General features: G+C 43.0%; 1 protein-coding gene across 3 annotated transcripts in view; it reads left to right on the top strand.

Annotated features, from left to right (window-relative positions):
- The window catches only part of PITPNC1 (phosphatidylinositol transfer protein cytoplasmic 1), a 205256-nt gene that overhangs the window by 115208 nt on the left and 68135 nt on the right, over positions 1 to 21913 (top strand). For all 3 annotated transcript variants that reach the window (XM_084864165.1, XM_084864167.1, XM_084864166.1), the window contains exon 4: positions 15697 to 15768. In XM_084864165.1, the coding sequence (XP_084720291.1) occupies positions 15697 to 15768 (72 nt within the window). The remainder of the gene's footprint in view (positions 1 to 15696; positions 15769 to 21913) is intronic.

The following is a 21913-nucleotide window of genomic DNA, read 5'->3' on the forward strand; positions in this document are numbered from 1 at the left end:
TTTTAAGAACAAACATGGAAGCATTTAATATTTCTAAGTTTAATTTTTGGAAGGCTTCTTTACCACATTTTTAATAATTATAATGCACTAGTATATATGTTAGCTCTGTGGTTTTCTATTGCATGTAAGTGTGGTCTAAATCACCATTTTTTTTTTTCTCTCTCCCTTCCCCCACCTCCCTCTTGCTTCCAAATGAACATCTGGAACCAGAATACACAGTAAGTTTTATTTAATCATTTTGAAATATTCAGCATATAATCAGTAGATTAATTGGGGACTGCCCTTGTATTTCTCATCTTACCAATTTAATAAAATATAGAGGAATAATTCAGCAGAAATATTTAAATGTTGGCCATTACATAGTTATATGTAATGCAAGAACCCTACTGTTCTCATTTGTTCCAGAATATGAATGTTAATTTAAAATGCCTTGAGAGTTACTTTGCATAATTAACTTTGCTTGCATTTTTAAATAGCTTGGCTGTTCTACTTGTGATAGCTCACTATAACAGAAGAACAGTTTCTAGAAACATGGTATTAAAGAGATGATGTTTGTTATTAATGGAAGGTAGGGTTTATACCTAAAGGCGGTAGCCTTATCCCTTACAGGAGAACCTTGAAACTAGAAAGATGTACATTCTAACTATTTTACTCAGGGCTCTGGATTGGTCAGTCTCCAGCAGCTTGATAAAAACCATTTAATTTCTTATTCTAAAAACCTCTAGAGCCGTTATTTCCTTTTTAAAAAAAATGACCCTATAACACATTGTGTTGTAGTATTTTTTTTGTATCATTTCCCCTGTGGCCAACAGATCAGACTGTCATAACAAGAAAATGGTTAGTAACTGAACTGTGATGGAGTTGAGTTATTGTTTTTTGTGGGGGGTTTTGTAATCCTACCCCGAAGATATTTTTTCCATTGATTTTTTTTGAGAGAGTGAAAGAGAGGGAGCGGTAGAGCATCGGTCTGGGGACTGAAAGGTCCCAGGTTCGATTCCGGTCAAGGGCATATACATTGGTTGCGGGCACATCCCCGGTGGGGGGTGTGCAGGAGGCAACTGGTCGATGTTTCTCTCTCATCGACATTTCTAGCTCTCTATCCCTCTCCCTTCCTCTCTGTAAGAAAAATCAATAAAATATATTTTAAAAAAAGAAGGAAAGAAAGAAAGAAAGAAAGAAAGAAAGAAAGAAAGAAAGAAAGAGAGGGAGGAGAGAGAGAGAGAGAGAAAGAGAGAGAGAGAGAGAGAGAGAGAGAGAGAGAGAGAGAGAGAGAGAGAGAGAGAGAGAGATGTGAGAAAGACATATTGATTAGTTGTCTCACACACACCCTGACCAGGCCTGGGATTGAACCTGCAACCCAGGTATGGGCCCTTGAGTAGGGGGGAGGGTCTTAGTCTGCTTGAGATGCATAACAAAATACCACAAACTGGTATGTTTGTGGCTTAAACAACAAACATATATTTCTCACATTCTGGAGGCTAGAAGTTCAAAATCAAGGTATTGGCTACTTTGGTTCCTGGTGAGGGCACATTGGGGGCTGGGCTTCAACATGAATTTGAGAGTAGGCCCACAATTCTTATATACCATGCTCATTCCAGGCCCAGTTGGTTACGTGATGTCACTGGATCCTGGCCCCCTGGACACATGGAGGCCAGGACAGGGCAGCTCTGAATGTCAGGTCGAAGTCCACATCTCATTCTCCACAGGGAAACAGCCAATCCACTTTTGTTTTCTATTCCAAATATAGGACAGCTTTCTTTCTCATTCCAGTGGCTGGGGGAGTCTGGGCTTCTCTCTGTCTGGCTGCAGGTGCAGTGACTCCCGCTCAGCTGTGTCCACAGGGCCTGCCCCTCAGGATTTACAGCAGATGCTTTCCATTGTCTTCATCTTTTTTCCTGGTTTAAATGCTTTTTCACTGGGCTCTTTATCCCCTGAACCTTTAATCCTAAATAGCTCTTCTTGATGTCATTTCAAGCTTTATATTTCCTGTCTGTGCCCCAAAGCACAACTTCCTTGATGTCAGACTCCCAATTTGGGTCACCAAGCCCTACCCCTCCCTCAGGGAAGCCAGAGTGGTGTCTCTTTTCATAGGATTAGCCCAGAGCAATGTTGTCCATGCTTAGGCTCCCCTCGGTCTTCTATCTGACCCTCCGGCCTACTACTGAGACCTCATGCTGCCCTCATTTGTGACAAAACCCAGCCACGAGAACTTTCTGTTTAGGGTCATCATCTAGGGTTTCCACATGATCGCAGTTATAAAGACGTTCAAGCTTTTTCATCATGGTGAGTGACTGCATGTGTCTACTAGGGTTATGTGGAAATGTGATTTGCCCAGGAAATGGAAAAATATATCTTTAGCTTGGTTGTAGGAAGAAAAAAAAATCTTAATTATATAATAAACAAAGAACTACACAACGACAATTCTCCAGAGGACAGGCCATCTAAGAGTCCTTCCGACCTGCTGGTCCTTCTGAAGTTTGAAAAGTCACAAAGGAAGGTGCCCGAGGAGCCTGGCTGCCTTCCAGAGCAGCTGACTTTGTTTTTCTCGGGCTAAAAAAAGGCAGCGCTGGAGCGTGGACATGGCTCAGCAGCATCGATTCAGCCTCGGTAACAATGGAGGGGGCAGAAACGGATTTTCTTCTCATTTGTAAGAATTTGACAACTTAAGCTATATTAAGTCTAAAGGAGTGACCTAAAATATAATATATATATTGCTGTTATGACCATCCTATTCCACCAAAACATCTTTTCTTTAAAAAAATATATTTTATTGATTTTGTACAGAGAGGAAGGGAGAGAGATACAGAGTTAGAAACATTGATGAGAGAGAGTCATCGATCAGCTGCCTCTTGCACACCCCTACTGGGGATGTACCCGCAACCAAGGTACATGCCCTTGACCAGAATCGAACCCGGGACCCTTCAGTCCCCAAGCCGACGCTCTATCCATTGAGCCAAACCGGTATCAGCCAAAACATTTTTTTTTTTAAAGCAATTCAATTGCCTTTCTCTCGCCACTTTATTTTCTTTTTTTAAATTTTTTATTGATTGATTTTTAGAGAGAGGGGAGTGGGAGAGAAACATCGATTTGTTCCACTTATCTATACACCCATGAATTGATTCTTGTATGTGCCCTGAGAGGGATTGAACCTGCAATCTTGGCATATGGGAATGACATTCAAACTACCGAGCTACTTGACCAGGGCCCACCAAAACTTCTTTTAATAAGAATTTTCAGGAGAGGTGATGACACATGGGAAGCCCTTTCTGTTAGAATAGCTGGTCATGCCGAAACCGGTTTGGCTCAGTGGATAGAGCGTCGGCCTGCGGACTGAAAGGTCCTGGGTTCGATTCCGGTCAAGGGCATGTACCTTGGTTGCGGGTACATCCCCAGTAGGGGGTGTGCAAGAGGCAGCTGATCATTGATTCTCTCTCATCGATGTTTCTAACTCTCTATCCCTCTCTCTTTCTCTCTGTAAAAAATCAATAAAATATGTTAAAAAAAAAGAAAAAAAGAATAGCTGGCCATTACTCAGGGAGCAAAGGTAGATGTGGGTTGTCCCGTGTTACCCAGCATTTAAATTATTTAGTTAAAAGAGGTAGAAAAAGTGAGTTGTAATAGACCAGGAAGAAGGAAATGACTGTTTTTAAAAAATTAATCTTTATTGTTGAAAGTAGTACAGGTGACCCATTTTTCCCCCCATTGACCCCTTCTAAGAAAATGACTCTTGAATGAGAACCTCAAACAGTATTGAGCTATGATGAAAGATGGGGCCATTCAGGGTCGGTTTTATTGAGCCTGGAAGAGTCAGGGCTGCTCACAGCTGGGGATGGGCCATCAGTCACCCTAGATGAACTCAGGTTATTTCCCCAGGAATAGCAATCGATTGAGGATTTATTCTGAAAGCAGCTAGCTGTCCTGGACAGGAATTCCACTTGCAATCTTGGCTTCATCAGCTTCCCTGATAATTGAAAGAGCTGATGGGTACTGATGACCATTTCTCTTCAGCCCTCTCTTCTGCTGAGACCCCGCCAAGGGTTATTACCTAACTAGGAAATTACAAAACTAGGAAATAGGTACAAGTCCAGGGAAGATACATTATTACACCAGAACTCTAAGTGTAGTCTTGTCTGGAAGGACAACGACTCTGTCAACTAAGAGAATGAAGGTCCCTGAGTGTTTCTTCTTTGGGATCATGAAACCAGGAGTTGTGTTGTGATGGTGGTTAGGAGAAGTAGGAAGTAACTTTTTTTCTCATCGATTCTAGAGGGAGAAGAAGGGAGAGAGAGAGAAACATCAGTGTGTGAGAGAGATATCAATTGGTATGTGCCCTGACCAGGCTTTGAAACTGTGACCCTTCAGTGCATGAGCAACACTCTAACCAACTGAGCCACACTGGCCAGGGCAAGGAGGAAATTCAGTTACATCACAATTAACTAAACAACCAGGGCAGTACATAATTTTGTGGGGTAAAGGAAAAGTATTTCTTCTTAGAAATGGGAACATATGAGTTGGGACCTGTTAGGGACCAGGCCAAAGAAAGTCCTCCAGATAGTTGGAGGCATTGATGAGCAAGAGAGCAGTTAGGTCAGAAGAGAACCTTCCTAGGGAAGATAGTTGAAGTCAGTGGAGCCATGGATCATGGCATGAAGCTGGTGTCCTAAATGGAGCCAGAATGATCAAGTTCAAAAATCTTCAGAGTTCAAGAGAGTTTAGATGGAAACATTCTAGTACCATTTGTAACAATCATAAAGACGGTGTACAGCCCATTAAGTAAGGGAAACACACTGGGTTATAAAGTTTAAACAGTTTTTGGCATTGCAGGACTTCTCAGAGCCTTTACTATCCTAACATACATTGTGAATCTCCAAAAGGAAGCTGTATCATGAAACATTTACTGTACTTATTTGTCCCTGCGACCTTGGATTTCTCAAAGCCAGTCTTCTAAAACTTCGGGGAGCTCCAGAAGCTTCTCTCAGGGTCAGAGCCATGATTTGCTCAGTAACCAGGCCAGTGGGTCAATTATAGTTTGGTTAATGTTACTTTTCTCTTACACTTCAGGTGGCTAATATATCACCTGAGGATTATTGTTACTCAAATGCCAGTGTTTTGAAGAACTCCCAACAAATGAAAAGAATTTTAAAGAATTAGAACTATAAAAAAAGAGAGAGAGAGAGAATTAGAACTATACTACGGTAGCAAGTTCCTTTTTAAGCCATCTGATTCTGTTAGACCACAAAGCAAGGACAGCAGCATATTAGGATGAAATTGAGCTTATGCATTCTGTCTTATTTCAAAAAATGAGCCGAGACCGGTTTGGCTCAATGGATAGAGCGTCGGCTTGGGGACTGAAGGGACCCGGGTTCGATTCCGGTCAAGGGCATGTACCTTGGTTGCGGGCATATCCCCAGAAGGGGGTGTGCAAGAGGCAGCTGGTCGATGATTCTCTCTCATCGATGTTTCTAGCTTTCTATCTCTCTCCCTTCCTCTCTGTACAAAATCAATAAAATATATTTAAAAAAAAAATGAACTGCTTGTATGTTTGAACCATTTGCAACCCAGCTTATTCACAGATGTGCCTTAGTCCTGTGCGGGACTGGCACTTGTCTCCATACCTCAGCATCCCAGTAGATAAGTTGGTGAAGCAGGAGTCTTGGAACATCAGTCAGTGTTGTCTGTCTGATTTATCCCATGTCCATTTGCTCTAGCTGTTCCCAGGCTCTTTGTATTTCAAATAAAATTAATTCAGCCTGGGGGTGGGGGTCAAGGAGAAAACAGAATAGGCTTTCTATCCTAACATAGCATTTTTAAATTGTTTGTATTTTTAAATATCACTCTGAATGACTACAAAGGGCAGTCATCAGAGAAAAAAATATTTGTTTAAAGGAATTTTCCATAGAAGATTTTACTAGGGAATTCTCTTTCTCTTGTTTTCTATTTTCCACCTAAAAATTGGATTTCTCTTCTACAGTTTGTTAATGTTTATGGAGTTGTGTTCAAGTTAGTGAGGTCAGAATAATACAACTGGAAAAATTTTGTGGGGCAGGTTGCTATAAAAATAAAATAAAAAATAAAATAAAATGCACATAACTATACTTATGGTAATATATTAAATTTTAGTGATTAAATAAAGTCATTGCAAAGTTGCCCTATCTCTGTTGACCTTTCTAATCACTAAGATAATATATATTTAAGTGAGGAATTTGCCCAACTGATTAAAAGGGAGATTTCTTATAGTTTTTAACGGAAACTGGAGGTTTCCAAACTGGCCATATGCCAACGTATATTTGGGAAGTCACCTCAACTTGTTCCCATTTCTACTATTTACATGCATTTCTTTTTCATTTGATGTGGCCTGCCTGCCTCTTTAAATTCATGTCCTGCCTTTATTGTGTGTGGTTATTAGTATTCATGAGCATCCTCTGCTTATTGCTGCCTGGACAGGTCCAGCCCTACATTGTATGAGCCTGAATTTAGTTTCTCTGACTGATTTTTCATAGAAGTGTGGGTAGCAAGCTGTGTCCCCATTGAGAAAACATACTTTCATTCATGTCTTTGCTCCCTCTCCCCCCTGGCCTTGCTTCTCCAGTGGGTGCTGTTACTCATCGTGCCAGAGGATGGGAAGAGGCTCCATCAATGAGAGAACTACTGAGTGAGCAGAAGCTTCTGTGCAGGGTGCAGGCTGATGAGAAGCAGCCAAGAGGCTGACGTTCATTTCCTCACTGTGGCTGGACTACACATCACTGTTTCCCTGTTCTCTTTCCATGCTCTGCCTTCCTCTCAACCCACCCACTTCTCTCTCAGGTCCACCACTCTTGGAGACATTTTTCTTCCTGTGCTGCCTATATTTGGGAGAACTTTCTCTAGTTTATCCTCATCTCTAGTATTTACATGCAATTCCTGTTCTTATTTGCTTTAAAAATTCTTCTACTTTTTAAAACATCTTCATACGGCTTCCTTTTCTCACTTCTCTGGAACTATATTCTTGCCCCATTTTTTTTCATCTACCCTGTCACTATTTACTACCCACGTTATCTGTGGGTAAAGTCTTATGTGGCCCCCGGAACCCAGAACAGCAAAGGAAACGCAAATATCTCCTTTGAACCTTTCCCTGTATGATGACCGAGATTCTAAGTAGATGGGGGACAAACAGACAAACAGACACTTATTGAAATCATTATGTGTATTAAGGATCTTCTCTGCACAAAAGAGAAGTTTTATATATGTTACCTTCTAACAATAGGGCCAATTTTCTATCAAACTGGAAGGATAGCCTGGCCAGCTTGGCTCATGGTTGAGCATTGACCTATGAACCAGGAGGTCATGGTTTGATTCCCGTCAGGGCACATGCCCAGGTTGCGGGTTCAATCTACAGTGTAGGGTGTACATGAGACAGCCAATTGATGATTCTTTCTTATCATTGATGTTTCTCTCTCTTCCTTCCTCTCTGAAATCAATAAAACTATATTAAAAAAATAAAATAAAATGGAAGGATAAAAATTTCCTGATGAAGAATAAATTGAAAGATACTTTAAGATCTAGGTGTCTACCAACTGCCTCTATGTATAGACTCATCCTCTGTTTTACAAACAGCACAGCCCAGATTCCTAGATAATAATAAACCTACACTCCAGGCCTGACCTCCCTAGCCCCATGGAAGCTAGGGTGTAAGTCTCCTGTTGGTGAGATATGGAACATTGGCAAATCCAGTTTTATTAATGATCCCATCTCAAACTGAAATTCCCTGGATGGCCTTAGATTACATTTAATATGACAACAAAGAATATGGTACCAGAGAATCGATGTCTTCAGGGGAATTCCATTAGAGAAAAGGTCAGGTCTGTATAGAGCTTAATGTTCACTGATAGCAGGGAACGTGTGTTGCGTAGAGTCGGAACAAAATGGCCAGGGAGGAATGCATTGAGTCCCAGATGAAAGCTAAAAGGAAATGATGTCTTAAAAGCATATGAATACTTCATCTACCTCAGGCCAGCTTCTCAATTCTTCCATTTAACTTTCTTTATTCCAAGCCTCCATGTAAAGTTTGCCCTCGGACAAGGAAGGATGCTGGCTGGTGACCAGGAATACTGGGCTCAATCCCTGGTTTTTAAACTTTCTTTTTCTTGGTCCAGGAGGTTCCTTGGACATGCCCCACTGGCCACCATATCTCTTTATACCATTTTATTTGAAGAATAAACTCCGATGTCACTTAAATGTAGCTTGAACGGTGTCATCTCTTAGATCCCACCCTGTGTTAAAACTCCATGAATAACACTTGAAGTAGGATTTTTACCTCCTCCATCTACTTATCAGTGCTCTTATAACATGCTCTTCTTTAAAGAGGACTAAATTCAAGAGAATTTTTAAAACATCTTGCGATTTCCAATACACATAATAGAATTTGGGATGTCATTGATATGTTTATTCACATTTTTATTGGATTTGAATTTTTTTGATTACTGAAAATCGATTTTTATTGTAAAATCCAAACATTATAAAAATGTATGATGTTGAAAATAAAAGGACCCCATAATTCCCACTGTTTTCCATAATAATATTTTGATGTCTATTTCTCTATTTTTTTTCTGCGTAATATATTAACCATTGGTGGGTTTGTTTGTTTTTTTCTCTTTTTACAAAAATAGGATCATCCTGTTTTACACTTTGCTGTTTTAGTAGTCTTAGAGTTCACCACAGTGTGTTTAACCAACCTTTCCTATTAGACTTGGGTTGTGTTCATGTCATTTATAGGACCAAAAGCGTGGTCATGAATGCTTGTTCATTTGTCATATTTTTTTACACTTGAGAATTCACACCCTTCCTGGATTCTGGGTAGGGATTTAAGAGCACTTCTACAGTAGGAACTAACTAAAGCCATTATATTATCACTTTGAATTTCCGAAGTAGATAATTATTTCTCCAGTTTATCTTTTGGGGAAGTTTTGTTTTCCCTCTGTGGGTTTATTTGAACCAAAGTAGCACATCTATCATTTGACAGATGCACACACACTTATTTTCCTTGCTCAGTGGCCACAGGGCATATTGAGAAGCAAGCCTGTGCCTTAGCCCCTATAACCCCTGATTGAATACTCAACTACATTAGAAATACTCATGTACCTTATTATCAGATACTTCCAACAAGGCCTGATTCTAGTAAGTACAGTATCATTACTACCTCAGTGTTGGGTCACGTCCAGTCTGGCCAGACTGGACATGGAGAATGCTGACAGTGTTTACCTTGGATCATCATTTTGACTCAAAACTTCCTGGAGTTAAGAAACACCTGGACCATATGAGGAAAACCTGAATCCTCAGAAAATCACCAGGAGAGGAGCCTGGAATCTGTTTTTAGCAAACCCCCTAGATGAGGCATCATTAGGTAACTTTTAGAAATATACTGTTAGAGAATATATGATTTTTATTTTACTTTGCAAGCTGGTGTAGGGTGAGAGTAATACCTGGTCCAGTACAGTTTTCCCCATTGGTGCTTTGGGGGTATAGGATGACAATAGTGATGATCTTCAAAGTGAAAGGCGCACATTCTTCCAGAAGTTTTGCCACTGCGTGCTTCTGGGTGCAGAACACTTCACGAGCCTCAGACTCCTGTCCCACACCCATTCTCCACGGCCACCTGCCCCTCTCCCTCTGCGGTGTGGAGACTGCAGCCAGGGCTTCCAGCACCATCCAGAAACTGACGATGGAGTGCTCAGCCTGTTTGTCCCTTTCTCTTTAAGACTTGCTTGCATTTGGTTTTGTTCTAAGTGTTTCTTATTGCCAGAGCAACCCTAATCAATCACCGGACTAAAAATAGCTCTTTCATGTTTCCAAAGCATGTCTGTAGTGAATTGGAAATTCAGCTCTTCCATGCATCTTGCATATGCTGCTTCCATTTCCCGACACTGAACCTGGGCGTGCTTTGTCTGGAAATTATTCTTGCAGAGGCCCAGGTACTTCCCTCATCTTTCCTGGCATTCTTTTTCCTGACTGCAGATCCCCTCATCACTTCCAAATGTTCAGCAGAGAACTGCCGAACTGACGCTTTCCTGCACTTTTTGGTTTTATTAGATAGATGATTGATAGATAGATAGATAGATAGATAGATAGATAGATAGATAGATAGATAGATTTTGGAGAGGGAGAGAGAGGGAAACATCAATGATGAGAAATAATCATTGATCGGCTGCCTCCTGTACACCCCACACTGAGGATTGAGCCTGCAAATCGGGCATGCACCCTGACTGGTAAATGAACTGTGACCTCCTGGTTCATAGATCAATGCTCAGCCACTGAGCCATGTTGACCGAGCCACTTTTTAGTTTTAGGTGCTAGAGCTTTCACAGGTACCAGAGGATCACTTTATAGAAAGGGTTCATGCTGGTAGGTGGTTGCCACTGGGTTTGGAAGGCAAACGAAAGATGCACAGATCCTGGCTGCTGAGGAAGCTGGTTGTGGCAGGGAGCAGGTGACAGCAATACTAATAAGACTCTTCTGGGTAGGGCGGATCTAAGCGAGAGAATCAAAGAGGAAATGACAAGATATCTTTTGCCTTATTTCCCAAACTTCTCCATGACGCCACTACTATTTTTAGGGGGTTGAGGGCAAAACAAACTCTGAATATAATGAAGTGAAGGTTCCTCTAGCCAAGCTGCTCTTGTAGTCCAGAAGACAGAAAGAAAGATTTTTCATTAGAAAGAGTTTAGATACGGTGGGCCCTGGGGAGGAGCTGAAATGACTCATGCTGTCCCCCAGGCTCCAGGGGACAAGGGCACCTCCCTGCCTCTCCCCTGCCTCATCATGCTGCTCAGGCACCACCCAGCCTCTGCCTGGCAGCAGGGTCTTCCACCCCACGGCTCCCAAAAGCTGTTGTGTGTTTTTTATGTTGATTTTTTTAAGTGCTGCTTTTAAATTTCTTTGCGTTTCAGTTTTCATAATAAGGCTGGGTGAGCCAGCAGGCAGAAAGCCTTCAGATCTAAGAAAAAAGAAAGAACACAGAGATCCTGGGGGTATGCTTGTTTCCCTGCACTAAGTGGGCAGGGAGTCTAGAGAGTGCTGAGAAGGGGTGAGGGGAGAGGGCTGCTGGGCAGAAAAAGGAACTGATAACCCTTCAGGAAAAGGAGGACAATGAGAGGGTGGACTTGGAAGAAGTGAGGACGTCCTCAACAACAGAGTAGCTCAGGGGCCAGAGCCATGCTGAAGGCAAGCAAGCTCTGTGTCCTGGCCACCACCCATGTCAGGAAGGACCAAGCAGGTGTCCTGTCGTCTCCGCCCCAGCAAGCCCACAGCCTCCCAATGGGTCCTCACACGGCAGAGGCACTCCCTCACCCCAGCTCTGTTTACTCCCCCAGGTAGCCTGTGGGATCTCATTCATGGGAAGGGGTACATCGGGATGGGCCCACATTTCTCGAGTGACTGCTCAGGCAGACACTGCCTGGGCTTGGACATGCATTATATCATTTAATCCTCACCCCACAGCTGTGAGGTTGGTATTGTCTCCATTTTATGGATGAGAACACTGAAGCTCAAGAGGTTTAAGGAACCTGCCCAAAGTCACACAGTTTGTGAGAAAAGAAGCTGGGCTTTGATCTAAAGTCAGCTTCACTCCAAAACCTGTATTCTTTCTACTGAACCACCATGCATCCTCCCTGTGGGCTAGCCACACGCTGCTGCACCTGGACGCCAGCTAATGGCAAGCTTAGTAGTATCCGTTACTAGTAAATGTCAACCGGAACAATAAACAGTGGCCATCGATAAAGCAGACGACATAACAAGTGAAACTACTAAGTTAAAAAGTACAAATTCTCCATTGCCCTGGAGGTGGTGAAACCTCAAAGTGAGTATACTTTACTCAGATGAGCCAGATGGGAGATTTGGCAAGAAAGCAGTGGTTAGACTCTGGAGGTTGAGTGTTGTATTGGTTTTCGATTGCTGTGTAACAAATTTCCCACAAATTTAGTAATCTAAAACATCACAAATTTATCATCTCACATTTCCATTGGGGCCCAAGTGAGGTGGGTCTTTGGCTCAGAACCTTACCCGGCTGAAATTGAGGTGTCAGCGATGGCTCCGGCTCACTGAGGTACAGGGTCCTCTTCTATGTTCACTGGCTGTTGGCAGGGTTCTGTTCCTCTTAGTTGTAGGAAAGAAGTCCTGTTTTCTAGTTGGCTGGCCTCCAGGATCACTCTTAGCTCCTCAGCTTCTAGACATGGCAGCTTACTTCCGCAAAACCAACAAGGGAACCTCTGCTTTTATGAAAAAAACAAGTCTCACAGCCCACCTGGCATGGCTCAGTAGTTGAATGTCAACCTATGAACCAGGAGGTCATGATTCAATTCCTGGTCAAGGCACATGCCCTTGTGCACTCAGTCCCCAGTGAGGGACCTGCAGGAGACAGCCAATCAATGATTCTCTCTTATCACTGATGTTTCTATCTCTCTCTTCCTCTTTGAAATCAATCTATATATATAAAAGCCTAATATTCAAATTGTCCCCTCAGTTGTTTGACTGGGAGACCAGGAGTTCAGTTGCTCACTTGATGTACCACCAAGGAGCAGTGTGGAATGAAGAAAGGCCCCAGACAGCAGTTGGAAGGCCCAAATCAGCCCTGGTATCCAGCCAGGCCTAGGAACCCTACCTGTGCATGAATTTCACGCACAGGCCTCTAGTAAAAATATATTTTTTTTTAAAAACAAACATACAAGTCATATAATGTAGCATAATCTAATCACTTTGATAATTTAATCAGATGAGCTGCTATACCATATTATTAGGTCTTGTCCACACTTAAGGAGAGGACTTATACAGGATCTGTATCCCAGATGCTGGGAATCTTGGGGTCTATCTGGGAACTCTGTCAACAGGAGTATTTTAGTCTGTCCTTCATGTTGTTGTGGCCCAATGGAACTTGAACCTCTCAGTGTGCCATAGAACACATGAGTCTCCCAAATCCCTTAGATGTCCAGTTTTAGCCACTGGTGACACGCCCAATGTCTCTCTTCTTGCACTTTGCTCTAGTTACGTCAGAGTTCCCAACTTTTTTCCCTCTCCTGTACTCCTGAGAGCTAAGGCTCCATGAGAATCAGTGGGCCTATTTTTAGGGATGCTAACCTGCATGGGGAAGCAGAAATTTATCTCATCATGGACATCTTAGTGGAAAAGTTTTAGTAACAGCTCTAAATAGGCCCCAAGCCATAGAAACACCTGATTTTTAGCTTAAGACAGGTACACTCTCCAGGGCTCCGAGTAATGGCCACTGAGTTCCCAAGGGAATTATCTGCCCCAAACCACTGCAGTAGGAGAAAAATGCTGACCCGCCTGGAGGTGGCCTGTCGGATCTGGTCCTCTCCCTGCCTTGCCTGCCAGGTGCACTCACAGCCTTTGGCAGCCTTGCCATTCTAATATGAAAATAACCCAAGTCCTCACTCAAAAATAACATCTGCTGATTTGCATAAGAGTTTTTATTTTCCTATTTGGGTTCAATACCCAAATGCTAAGATTCATTTGTTTGACCTTAGGTAAATGGTTTAGAGGTTCAACCAATAAAAAATCCTTGTGGGGTTCCACTCCGATGCACCCAGCCCAGTCCCTATGCTGACAGCTCTGTTCTCTCGCCAGCTGGTACTGTACTCACGTTGGATTGACTCTCATGTGAATTATGGGTTAAAAGGGACAATTCTGTTTACCTGAAGGCTTGTTGTTTTGAAAAGGGTCTCGGGCAGGTGCATCTCCCCAAGTTGATGGAGAGCTCTGCTGTGTGCTTCAAGCCACTGAGTCCTCAGGGTCTCGATTCCCAATGAGCAGCCCCTCCTTGGCACCCCCTGGGCCTGGGTGTGAGGGCAACAGCTATAGAGTGAGAGGTTGGAGAGATGACTGCAAGGAAGGTGTCAATGAATGAAATTGCAGGGATACGTTCTCCATAAAGGCAATTACTGGGATTGTCTGGTTCTGAGTTTCCTTAGTCACGGTTCAGCTTGCTTGTTTCACCAGACTGAGACAGACGAATGCCAAATCACACAGGCGTGTAGCATCAGGAGAATTTTCAGTAGCACATCCAAGGCCCCTGCCTTATTGTACAGATGACTGGGGATCTTCACTGGGCTGAAAGGGGGCCATCTGTACACTGGTGAGGATGGGTACTGTGGACTTCCGGATTTTAGATAATGCGTTATCTCTGTTTACTTCCTATGCATGAAATAGTGAGGTGGTTTTCCCACTTGGGTGTGCATCAGTAGGCCCAGAAGGGCTCATTAAATACAAAAGGGCTCCCAGAGTTTCTGATTCAGTGGGCCGGTTGGACCCAAGAATTTGCATTTCGAATGAGTTCCAGGCGCCTGCTGCTGCTGCTGCTACTACTACTACTACTAACGGTTCAGAGACCCCACTTTGAGAATCAGTGGGGATGGACACTGGGCCCAGACCACCAGACATTCAAACCCAACTCAACTATTCATTGGCTGTGTGATCATGAGCCATTTTCTTAACCTCTCAGTGCCTTTGTTTCCTTCTCTTTAGAGCAGGGTAATAATAAATAGTACCTTGTTCCTGGGATGGATTCATTAGAATGTAGGTCAGTGCCTGGGGTACAATATGTGCTATGGAGATTGAGTGGATCGGTCCAACTCTTATTATACCCTAAACCTGCAGTGGAGTTGCTGGGTCATTTTACTCAATTGTCTCCAATCCCATTTCCAGTAGCCAAGAAAGTTAATGCCAGGTTGGTGCCAGCAGGGGGAAGGTTACATCAACATCCATCAAAATCCTCCTGTTGGCTTGGCCAGTGTTGCTCAGTGTGTTGAGCTTCATCCCATACACCAGGAGGTCGCAGATTTGATTCCTGGTCAGGGCACATGCCCGGGTTGCAGGCTCGATCCCCAGTAGGGGGCATACAGAAGGCCGCTGACGGATGTTTCTCTCATTGATGTTTCTCTCCCTTCCTCTCTCTGAAATCAATTTTTAAAAATTTTAATCCTTTTATTAAGCTATCTTAATCTTTAAAATCTCACTGAATCCATAGAATGTAACTCAGTGAAACTGGGACACTAGTGCGGTGAGCATTCGGGGTTCCTCTCCCCTGTGCCGTCAGAAAGAGGGGCGGGCTGCCTTTTATGTCAAGCTCAGCTGTAGCCTCACACTGAATGCTGACTCTATGCCCTGGATTTTATTCAACCCTCACGTCACTCTTAAGTAATAATTAGCATCCGTGTTTTAATACTGTTAGGGTTCAGAAGAGTTCACCAACTTGTCTGTCCAAAGTCACATAGCTATCAAGTGATAGACCCAAACTAAAAGCCAGGTCTCTCTGATTAAGGTTCTGCTATGCCTCCTGCCTAGCTTTATGTGAATATTTATAAAAGGGTGAGGCTGGGGCCCCGGTTCCAGCAGTGATCGCTGTTGCCCAAAGGCAGGCACCCAAAGCTGGAATTGCCTCTGATTCAGTGTTTGCTTCTCTCAAGCCGGGGGCATGGCTCTTGCCTTCCATTGCTGGGCATTCTCTCCAGCCTGACTTCTGGAAGAAATTTTGTGTTCACGTTGCCAAAGGCGGCTTTTCTTGTCTGAATTTGGATATTGACCTAGCATCTGGGCCTTTCTGGTTGCAAACAGTGTTCCCAAGCAAGTGGTCAGAGGAGCATCCAGAACCTATATTGAAGATGCAAAGAGAGAAAAAACGGTACGCTAATGAAACCTTCTCTTTTTCCACAGTGTTCCTTCTTGCCAAAATTCTCCATTCATATAGAAACCAAGTATGAGGACAACAAAGGAAGCAACGACAGCGTGAGTAGCACTCTTCCCCCCCCTCTCCCCCCCGCCCCATGCCATACCGTGTTCTTGCCTTTGGGCTCTGAAAGCCATAGTCTTTTTCAGGCCCTTGTGGTGTCCAGGGCCAGCAGCAAGAACTGTGCCTGGAGCCTCAGAGTTCAGGCTTCGGCTTCTGAGGGCTAGTGTCCTGGGATTCCTTTCTGGATTATTTTGTTGTCTAGTTTTTCTTCTCATTTTTACGTGCAGGAATTTCTGTGACCTGGAGTGATTGTCACTGGGGATTGAGAGGATGGTGGGGGCCTGGAACTCCAGGATTTGATTGCTGATCATTGGGTTGAACACATATCTTCTCATGTTAACATTTATTTATAGAGATGAATGAATATAATCAGATATATGTGCACATTCGACATATATTTCCCAGCTCAGTGCCTTCACCAGAGTTTCTGGAACTTTCCAGAGGAAAGGAGAATGTAGGTGGCTAGAGTACTCTCTCCCCAATAAGTTCAGGGTCCCCAGTAGTTAGCATCCCCTAGTGGGTAGTAACCCCAATGGAAAAGTTTAGGACCCTCTCCTTGTCAGCAACCTAAAATCGGAGGTACTGTGGTGGCCATTTTCATCAAGACCTTATTGTCTAAAATGGTGTTGCACGATGTTTAACTTGAATCCTTGTAAAACAATGGCTTTTTTCTGATTGGAAAATTAACACATGGTTATTGAAACTTGAAAAATACAAAGGAAAAAAGAAAGAAAGAAGAAAAACTAGTACTAATTTCATAATTCAGAGATGACTACTATTAGCATTCTGGTTCATGTTGCAAATTAATGCTTTGAAATCAAACCAAGAGAAATATATTTTTATGTAATAAAGCTTACTTTAATTATTAAAAGACTAGAGGCCCAGTGCATGAAAATTCATGTACTTGGAGGGGTGGTCCTTCAGCCCGGCCTGCACCCTCTCACAGTCCAGGACACCTCAGGTGATGTCTAACTGACAGCTTAGGCCTGCTCCCCAGAGAGACTCCCGCCACCACTGCTGTGAGCTGGCTACTGGCTGAGCAGTGCACCCCCTATGGAAATGAACTAACCTCCAGGAGGCAGCTCCTGTGTTGAGTATCTGCCCCCTCGTGGTCAGTGTGCATCATAGCCACAGGTCGTTCCCAGCCGTTAGAATCAATTTGCACATTACCCTTTTATTATATAGGCTACTTTTGTCACAGGTTCAGAACTGGAGCCTTAAGCAGATGGCCTGTGTTGGCACGTTCTTTTTCTGTCTGTGGATGAGGATACGGTTTTTGGTGGGAGACAGAGTTGCTAAAGAAAGCAGTGCAAGTAGTGGATATTTCTCTTCTTACTGCTTTGACAAATTATTTAATAAACCCCCTTTCTTTGCATGTTCTGGGTGTATAGTGTTATCATTCAGCTGCCATTCTTCATACTGATGTCTGCAACCTGTTTGCTCCCCTACCTGCTAAAAATTTAATGAAATTGATGACACGAAGCAATGAATAAATTGATAGACGCTAGTGATAATCATATTGATTAGTGATTGAATAGAGCACATGTTGTTATCCTATTATCAGTGACCATGTAAGTAATATTTTTCCATGACCCAATATCTAGTTTAAAAATTGTTTTCATGTTGAAATGACTAGATTTAAATATCTCCTCCTCTGTGTGAAAATAAAACTTGTATATTTATGATTGTGAAGATCTGTAAATTGTGAATCCATTAGCCAGGACACAGTGGGGAAGTTGCCTTAAATTGAGGTCCATTTATTTTATGCACACACTGACGAGAATTATTTAAGCTGTAATTAGTGCTGGGGATGATGGCACCATGCCAAGTTCAGGGTCTGTTGTTTGCCCAAGGCCATAAACCTCAATGGGGAGAGCCAGTGCTTAGCACTCGTGACGGCTGCTGCCAGGTTACTGTCGTTCACTGGGGTTAATGGGGGCAGCTTTGCCTTTCCTTCCTCTTCCAAACAAAGCAGGCACCATTAACGTGGTGGTTCTCAGCTTGGCTGCACCTGGGCCTCACCTGAGAGGTTCAGCGGTGGTTTAGCTCACGCCTGGCTTCCACTCCCCTGGGATTTAATTGGCCCTGGGCACAGGCTGGTCTAACTAGTCAACACACATGAAGGGCAGAGCATTATCCCTCTAGGAGAGCTGAATGTGTCCATTGGGAGTATATGAGTTTTAGAGTCTGCCCTCCAGTTAAACCTGGTTAGTCCTCTTTGGGGTGGGGTGTAGGATATGCAATTTATAGGATAGATCGCCACCCATTTGAGGATCTAAAGTTGGGGTAGGGAATATCCAGCCCTCAGGCCATATAAGGCCCTCAAAATCTTTCGGCCTGTTCCTTCCAAGACAATAGGGGTGAGTAAATTAAATGTTTTTGTTTTTATGTTTTTTAAAAATATATATTTTATTGATTTTTTACAGAGAGAAAGCAAGAGGGATAGAGAGTTAGAAACATCAATGAGAGAGAAATATTGACCAGCTGCCTCTTGCACACCCCCTACTGGGGATGTGCCTGCAACCAAGATACATGCCCTTGACCGGAATCGAACCTGGAACCTTTCAATCCACAGGCCGATGTTCTATCCACTCAGCCAAACCAGTTTCAGCAATTAAATGTTTGACCAAATGTAGCAGACTAATTTTTTAGTTGATAATTTTGTATGGCCCGTGAATATTCTTATAAATATGCTAATAGCCCTTGGCAGAAAAAAGGTTCCCCACCTCTGATCTAGACAAAAAGTTCTCCATCGTGACTGATAGTAAAGGCACCTGTGAAGCTTTAGCAACAATGCCGCCATCCCTCCTCCTGGGGCTCTGATTTCATTTGTTGAATGGGGTCCAGGCGTTAGGATTCATAACACTCCCCCAGGCGAATCTGATGGGCATCGAGGCTGAGAATATACATTTAAAGGAGATACTAAGTGCTATTTAAAAAACCAATTGTGAAACTTAGGCTATCGGATTCTTTAAATGTCTCCACTTCTTCTTAACCCTGGAAACAGAACAGCTTACAAAAAGCTTGTTTATAACAACCACCACCACCACCACCACCACACACAGTAAAAGGGCTTGCGGGCACCATATTTATTCTCATTAGCCATTATTCCTGAGCAACCACCTCCTCTGAGCAGATGGAAAGAATGTGTCCAGTTCCTGGAAGCATGAGGCTCTGTGCTTCACAGATCTCTCCTTGGAGGTTGCATAAAAGAAGTATTTGGAATTGATTTAGTGTCTAGCTCAGCTGTGTTGTGGTAAAAGAACACAAAGTTGTTCTTTGTGAAACAAAATGATCAGTATTGAAGTCCCAACTAGTTGGCCTTAAGCAGTGGGATCTTAGTTTTCTTATCAAGAAAATAAGAGTAAATACTGTGGAAGTGCCTGGCCGGCACGACTCAGTGGTTGACCTATGAACCAGGAGGTTACAGGTTGCAGACTCGATCCCCAATGTGGGGTGTACAGGAGGCAATTGGTCAATGATTCTCTCTCATCATTGATGTTTCTATCTCTCTTTCCCTCTCTGAAATAAAAATATGTCGTTTTTAAAATTGTAGTATAAGTCAGATCAAAGAAATTATATGAGACCATGGCAAAGAGTTTGAATTTTAGTATCGTAGGAAGTTATGCAAGGATTTTAACCAAAAGAGAGAAATTAGATTTATGGGTTTTTTTAAATAAACTTTTAGTTTGTAATCTTAAATTTGCACTAAAGTTACAAAGATAGTACAGAGAGTTCTCGTATACCTTTTACTCAGCTTCCCCTACTGTTAACAGTTATATAACCTCTAGAGGCCCAGTGCATGAAATTGGTGCATGGGGGGGGGGGGCGGGGGCGGGGAATGGTGACCCCTCAGCCCAACCTCACCCTCTCACAGTCAGGGACCGCTGGCTCCTAACTGCTCACCTGCCTGCCTTCCTGATGTCCCCTAATTGCCACCCCCCTGCCAGCCTGGTTGCTCCCAACTGCCCCCCTCCCCCCCGCCAACCTGATCACCCCTCACTGCCTCCCTCTGCCAGCCTGGTTGCTCCCAACTGTCCCCCCATCCCGCCAGACTGGTCACCCTTCACTGCCCCCCTCTGCCAGCTGGCCTGGTTGTCCCATGCAGCCTGCTGTTCAGTTGTTGGTCATCCCTCACTAACCCCCCTACAGGCCTGGTGGCCCCACGCAGCCTGCTCTTCAGTCACTACTGTGAGGGTGTCCTGACTAATTTGCATATTACCCTTTTATTAGTATAGATTATACATTTTTTTAAAACTGCAGACTTTATTCAGATTTCACCTATTTTTGTGCTAATGTCTCTTTTTCTGCTTTAGAATCCATTTTAGGAAACAGTGTTACTCTGGGTGGTTTATGTTTTTAAACGTTTGCTGTGGCCATTCTATGGAGAACAGTTGGTAGAATTGCAAGTAGGGAGTCCCGTTGGTAGGTGATTGCAATAATCCACACCCAAAATGATGGTGGCTTGGGCTGGAGAGATGGCAGCGGTAACAAGAGGCGATATATTGGAAGCTGACTTTCTGTTGGTATTGGTGCATGAGAAGGGGCAAAATAAGGATGCCTTCAGGATTTCCAGCTTTGTCTATTGACCCTGAGTGGTGGTGGTGCCGCAGCCAAGGTGGGGACAGTGGAAGAGAGGCCGGGGATGTAGGGAAGAGCATTATTTGAGACATAGCCAGTGTGAGGGACCAGGGAGACTTCCTAGTGGACATGGCAGGTAAGGAGTTGGATATATGAAGCTGGAGTTTAAGGAGAGGTTTAGGTCGTGATTCAGAGTTAAAAATAAGTGAGATTATCTAGGGAGATGGGAGACAGAAAAAAGAAAGTTCTAGATACTCCAGAACGTAGAGCGCCTGAGGAGGGTGGCCCCGTGGCTTTCAAGTTCAGCTTCTAATTATTATCTCTTCTCCTTGATTATGACTCCTTTTCAATCACTGAGGGGTACTTTATTTTAGGGAATTAGATTATCTCATTTAGTTAACTACGAAGTCTACCTGAGTTTCTTCCCCTGGGTGGACGCCTCCTTTGTACGAATTAAATAAACATCTCAATGTGTTGACTTGGCTCAACTTAACATTGCCTTGGAGAGGCGGCCAAAAAAGTTCCTCTGCAGACCTCAGATAGCGTCTGTGAATTTACCAACTGACACAGGGAAGTTTGCCATCTAAGGGGAGCTCTGCTTATGGAGGATTTGTTATTATAATAGTCATCCTGAAGTTTGCTTCATTATTAGTATTAGTTGTTTTCCTTTAAATTTATTTTTATTGGTTTTAGAGAGTGGAAGGGAGAGGGATAGAGAGAAACATCAATGAGAATCATTGATGGGCTGCCTTCTGCATGCCCTGGAGATGGAGCCCAAAACCCTGACCTGGAATCAAACCATGACCTGGTTCATGGATAGACACTTAACCACTGATACACTCTGGCCAGATAGTTTTTTTGTTTTGTTTTACATTAAGAGGGCAACATGGATGGGTGTAGGGTAAAATAATTCATTTAAAACATCCCAAAGTGAATTTTTAAAGCAGCGGTGCCAGTGAGAACTGTAGAATCCATATTTACAGGTTTCTGAAGCTGATTATCTTCTTCTTAAATGGTTTCTAATTGAGGATTATAGAAAGAAAAGAAAAAAGTACTTGCTTTATTTTTAGACATGATCTCTGCTGTTTTCAACTTTTATTGTTCTGTTTTTAACCTGAGATTATTATAACGAGCCACCTACAACATCTGCAGTTTTCTTGAATAAATTGGTACGTGTTAAAAAAAAAAGACTGCACAAGACACCCCATTTGCAGTTTCGAAGGATTATTATCCACTTTGGTCCATGAAGTGGGAAATCAATGGCTTTCTCAATCCATGTCTAATAGTGTCATTCTGAGGACAATGGAAAACACATTCTGTTTTGTCCCTTAAGATGTCGCCTTTGCTGTTTGTGGTACAATTTGTGCTCTGAGAGCAGATGTAAAAAAAAAAAAAAAAAAAAATGTTGGCAAGATGAACATCTGTCCATCTCGAGGAGGAGCCTTCCGTCTGGATATAGTCACAATTCAGGTTATCTCTGCATTCAGAGAAGCTAGAACTTACCGCTAGTAATAGTTACTATTAATAGAGATAGCTTGTGCTGAAGCCGGTTTGGATAGA

Source organism: Pipistrellus hanaki (assembly GCF_964339955.1).
Source record: "Pipistrellus hanaki genome assembly, chromosome: 16".
Taxonomy (NCBI): Eukaryota; Metazoa; Chordata; class Mammalia; order Chiroptera; family Vespertilionidae; genus Pipistrellus; species Pipistrellus hanaki.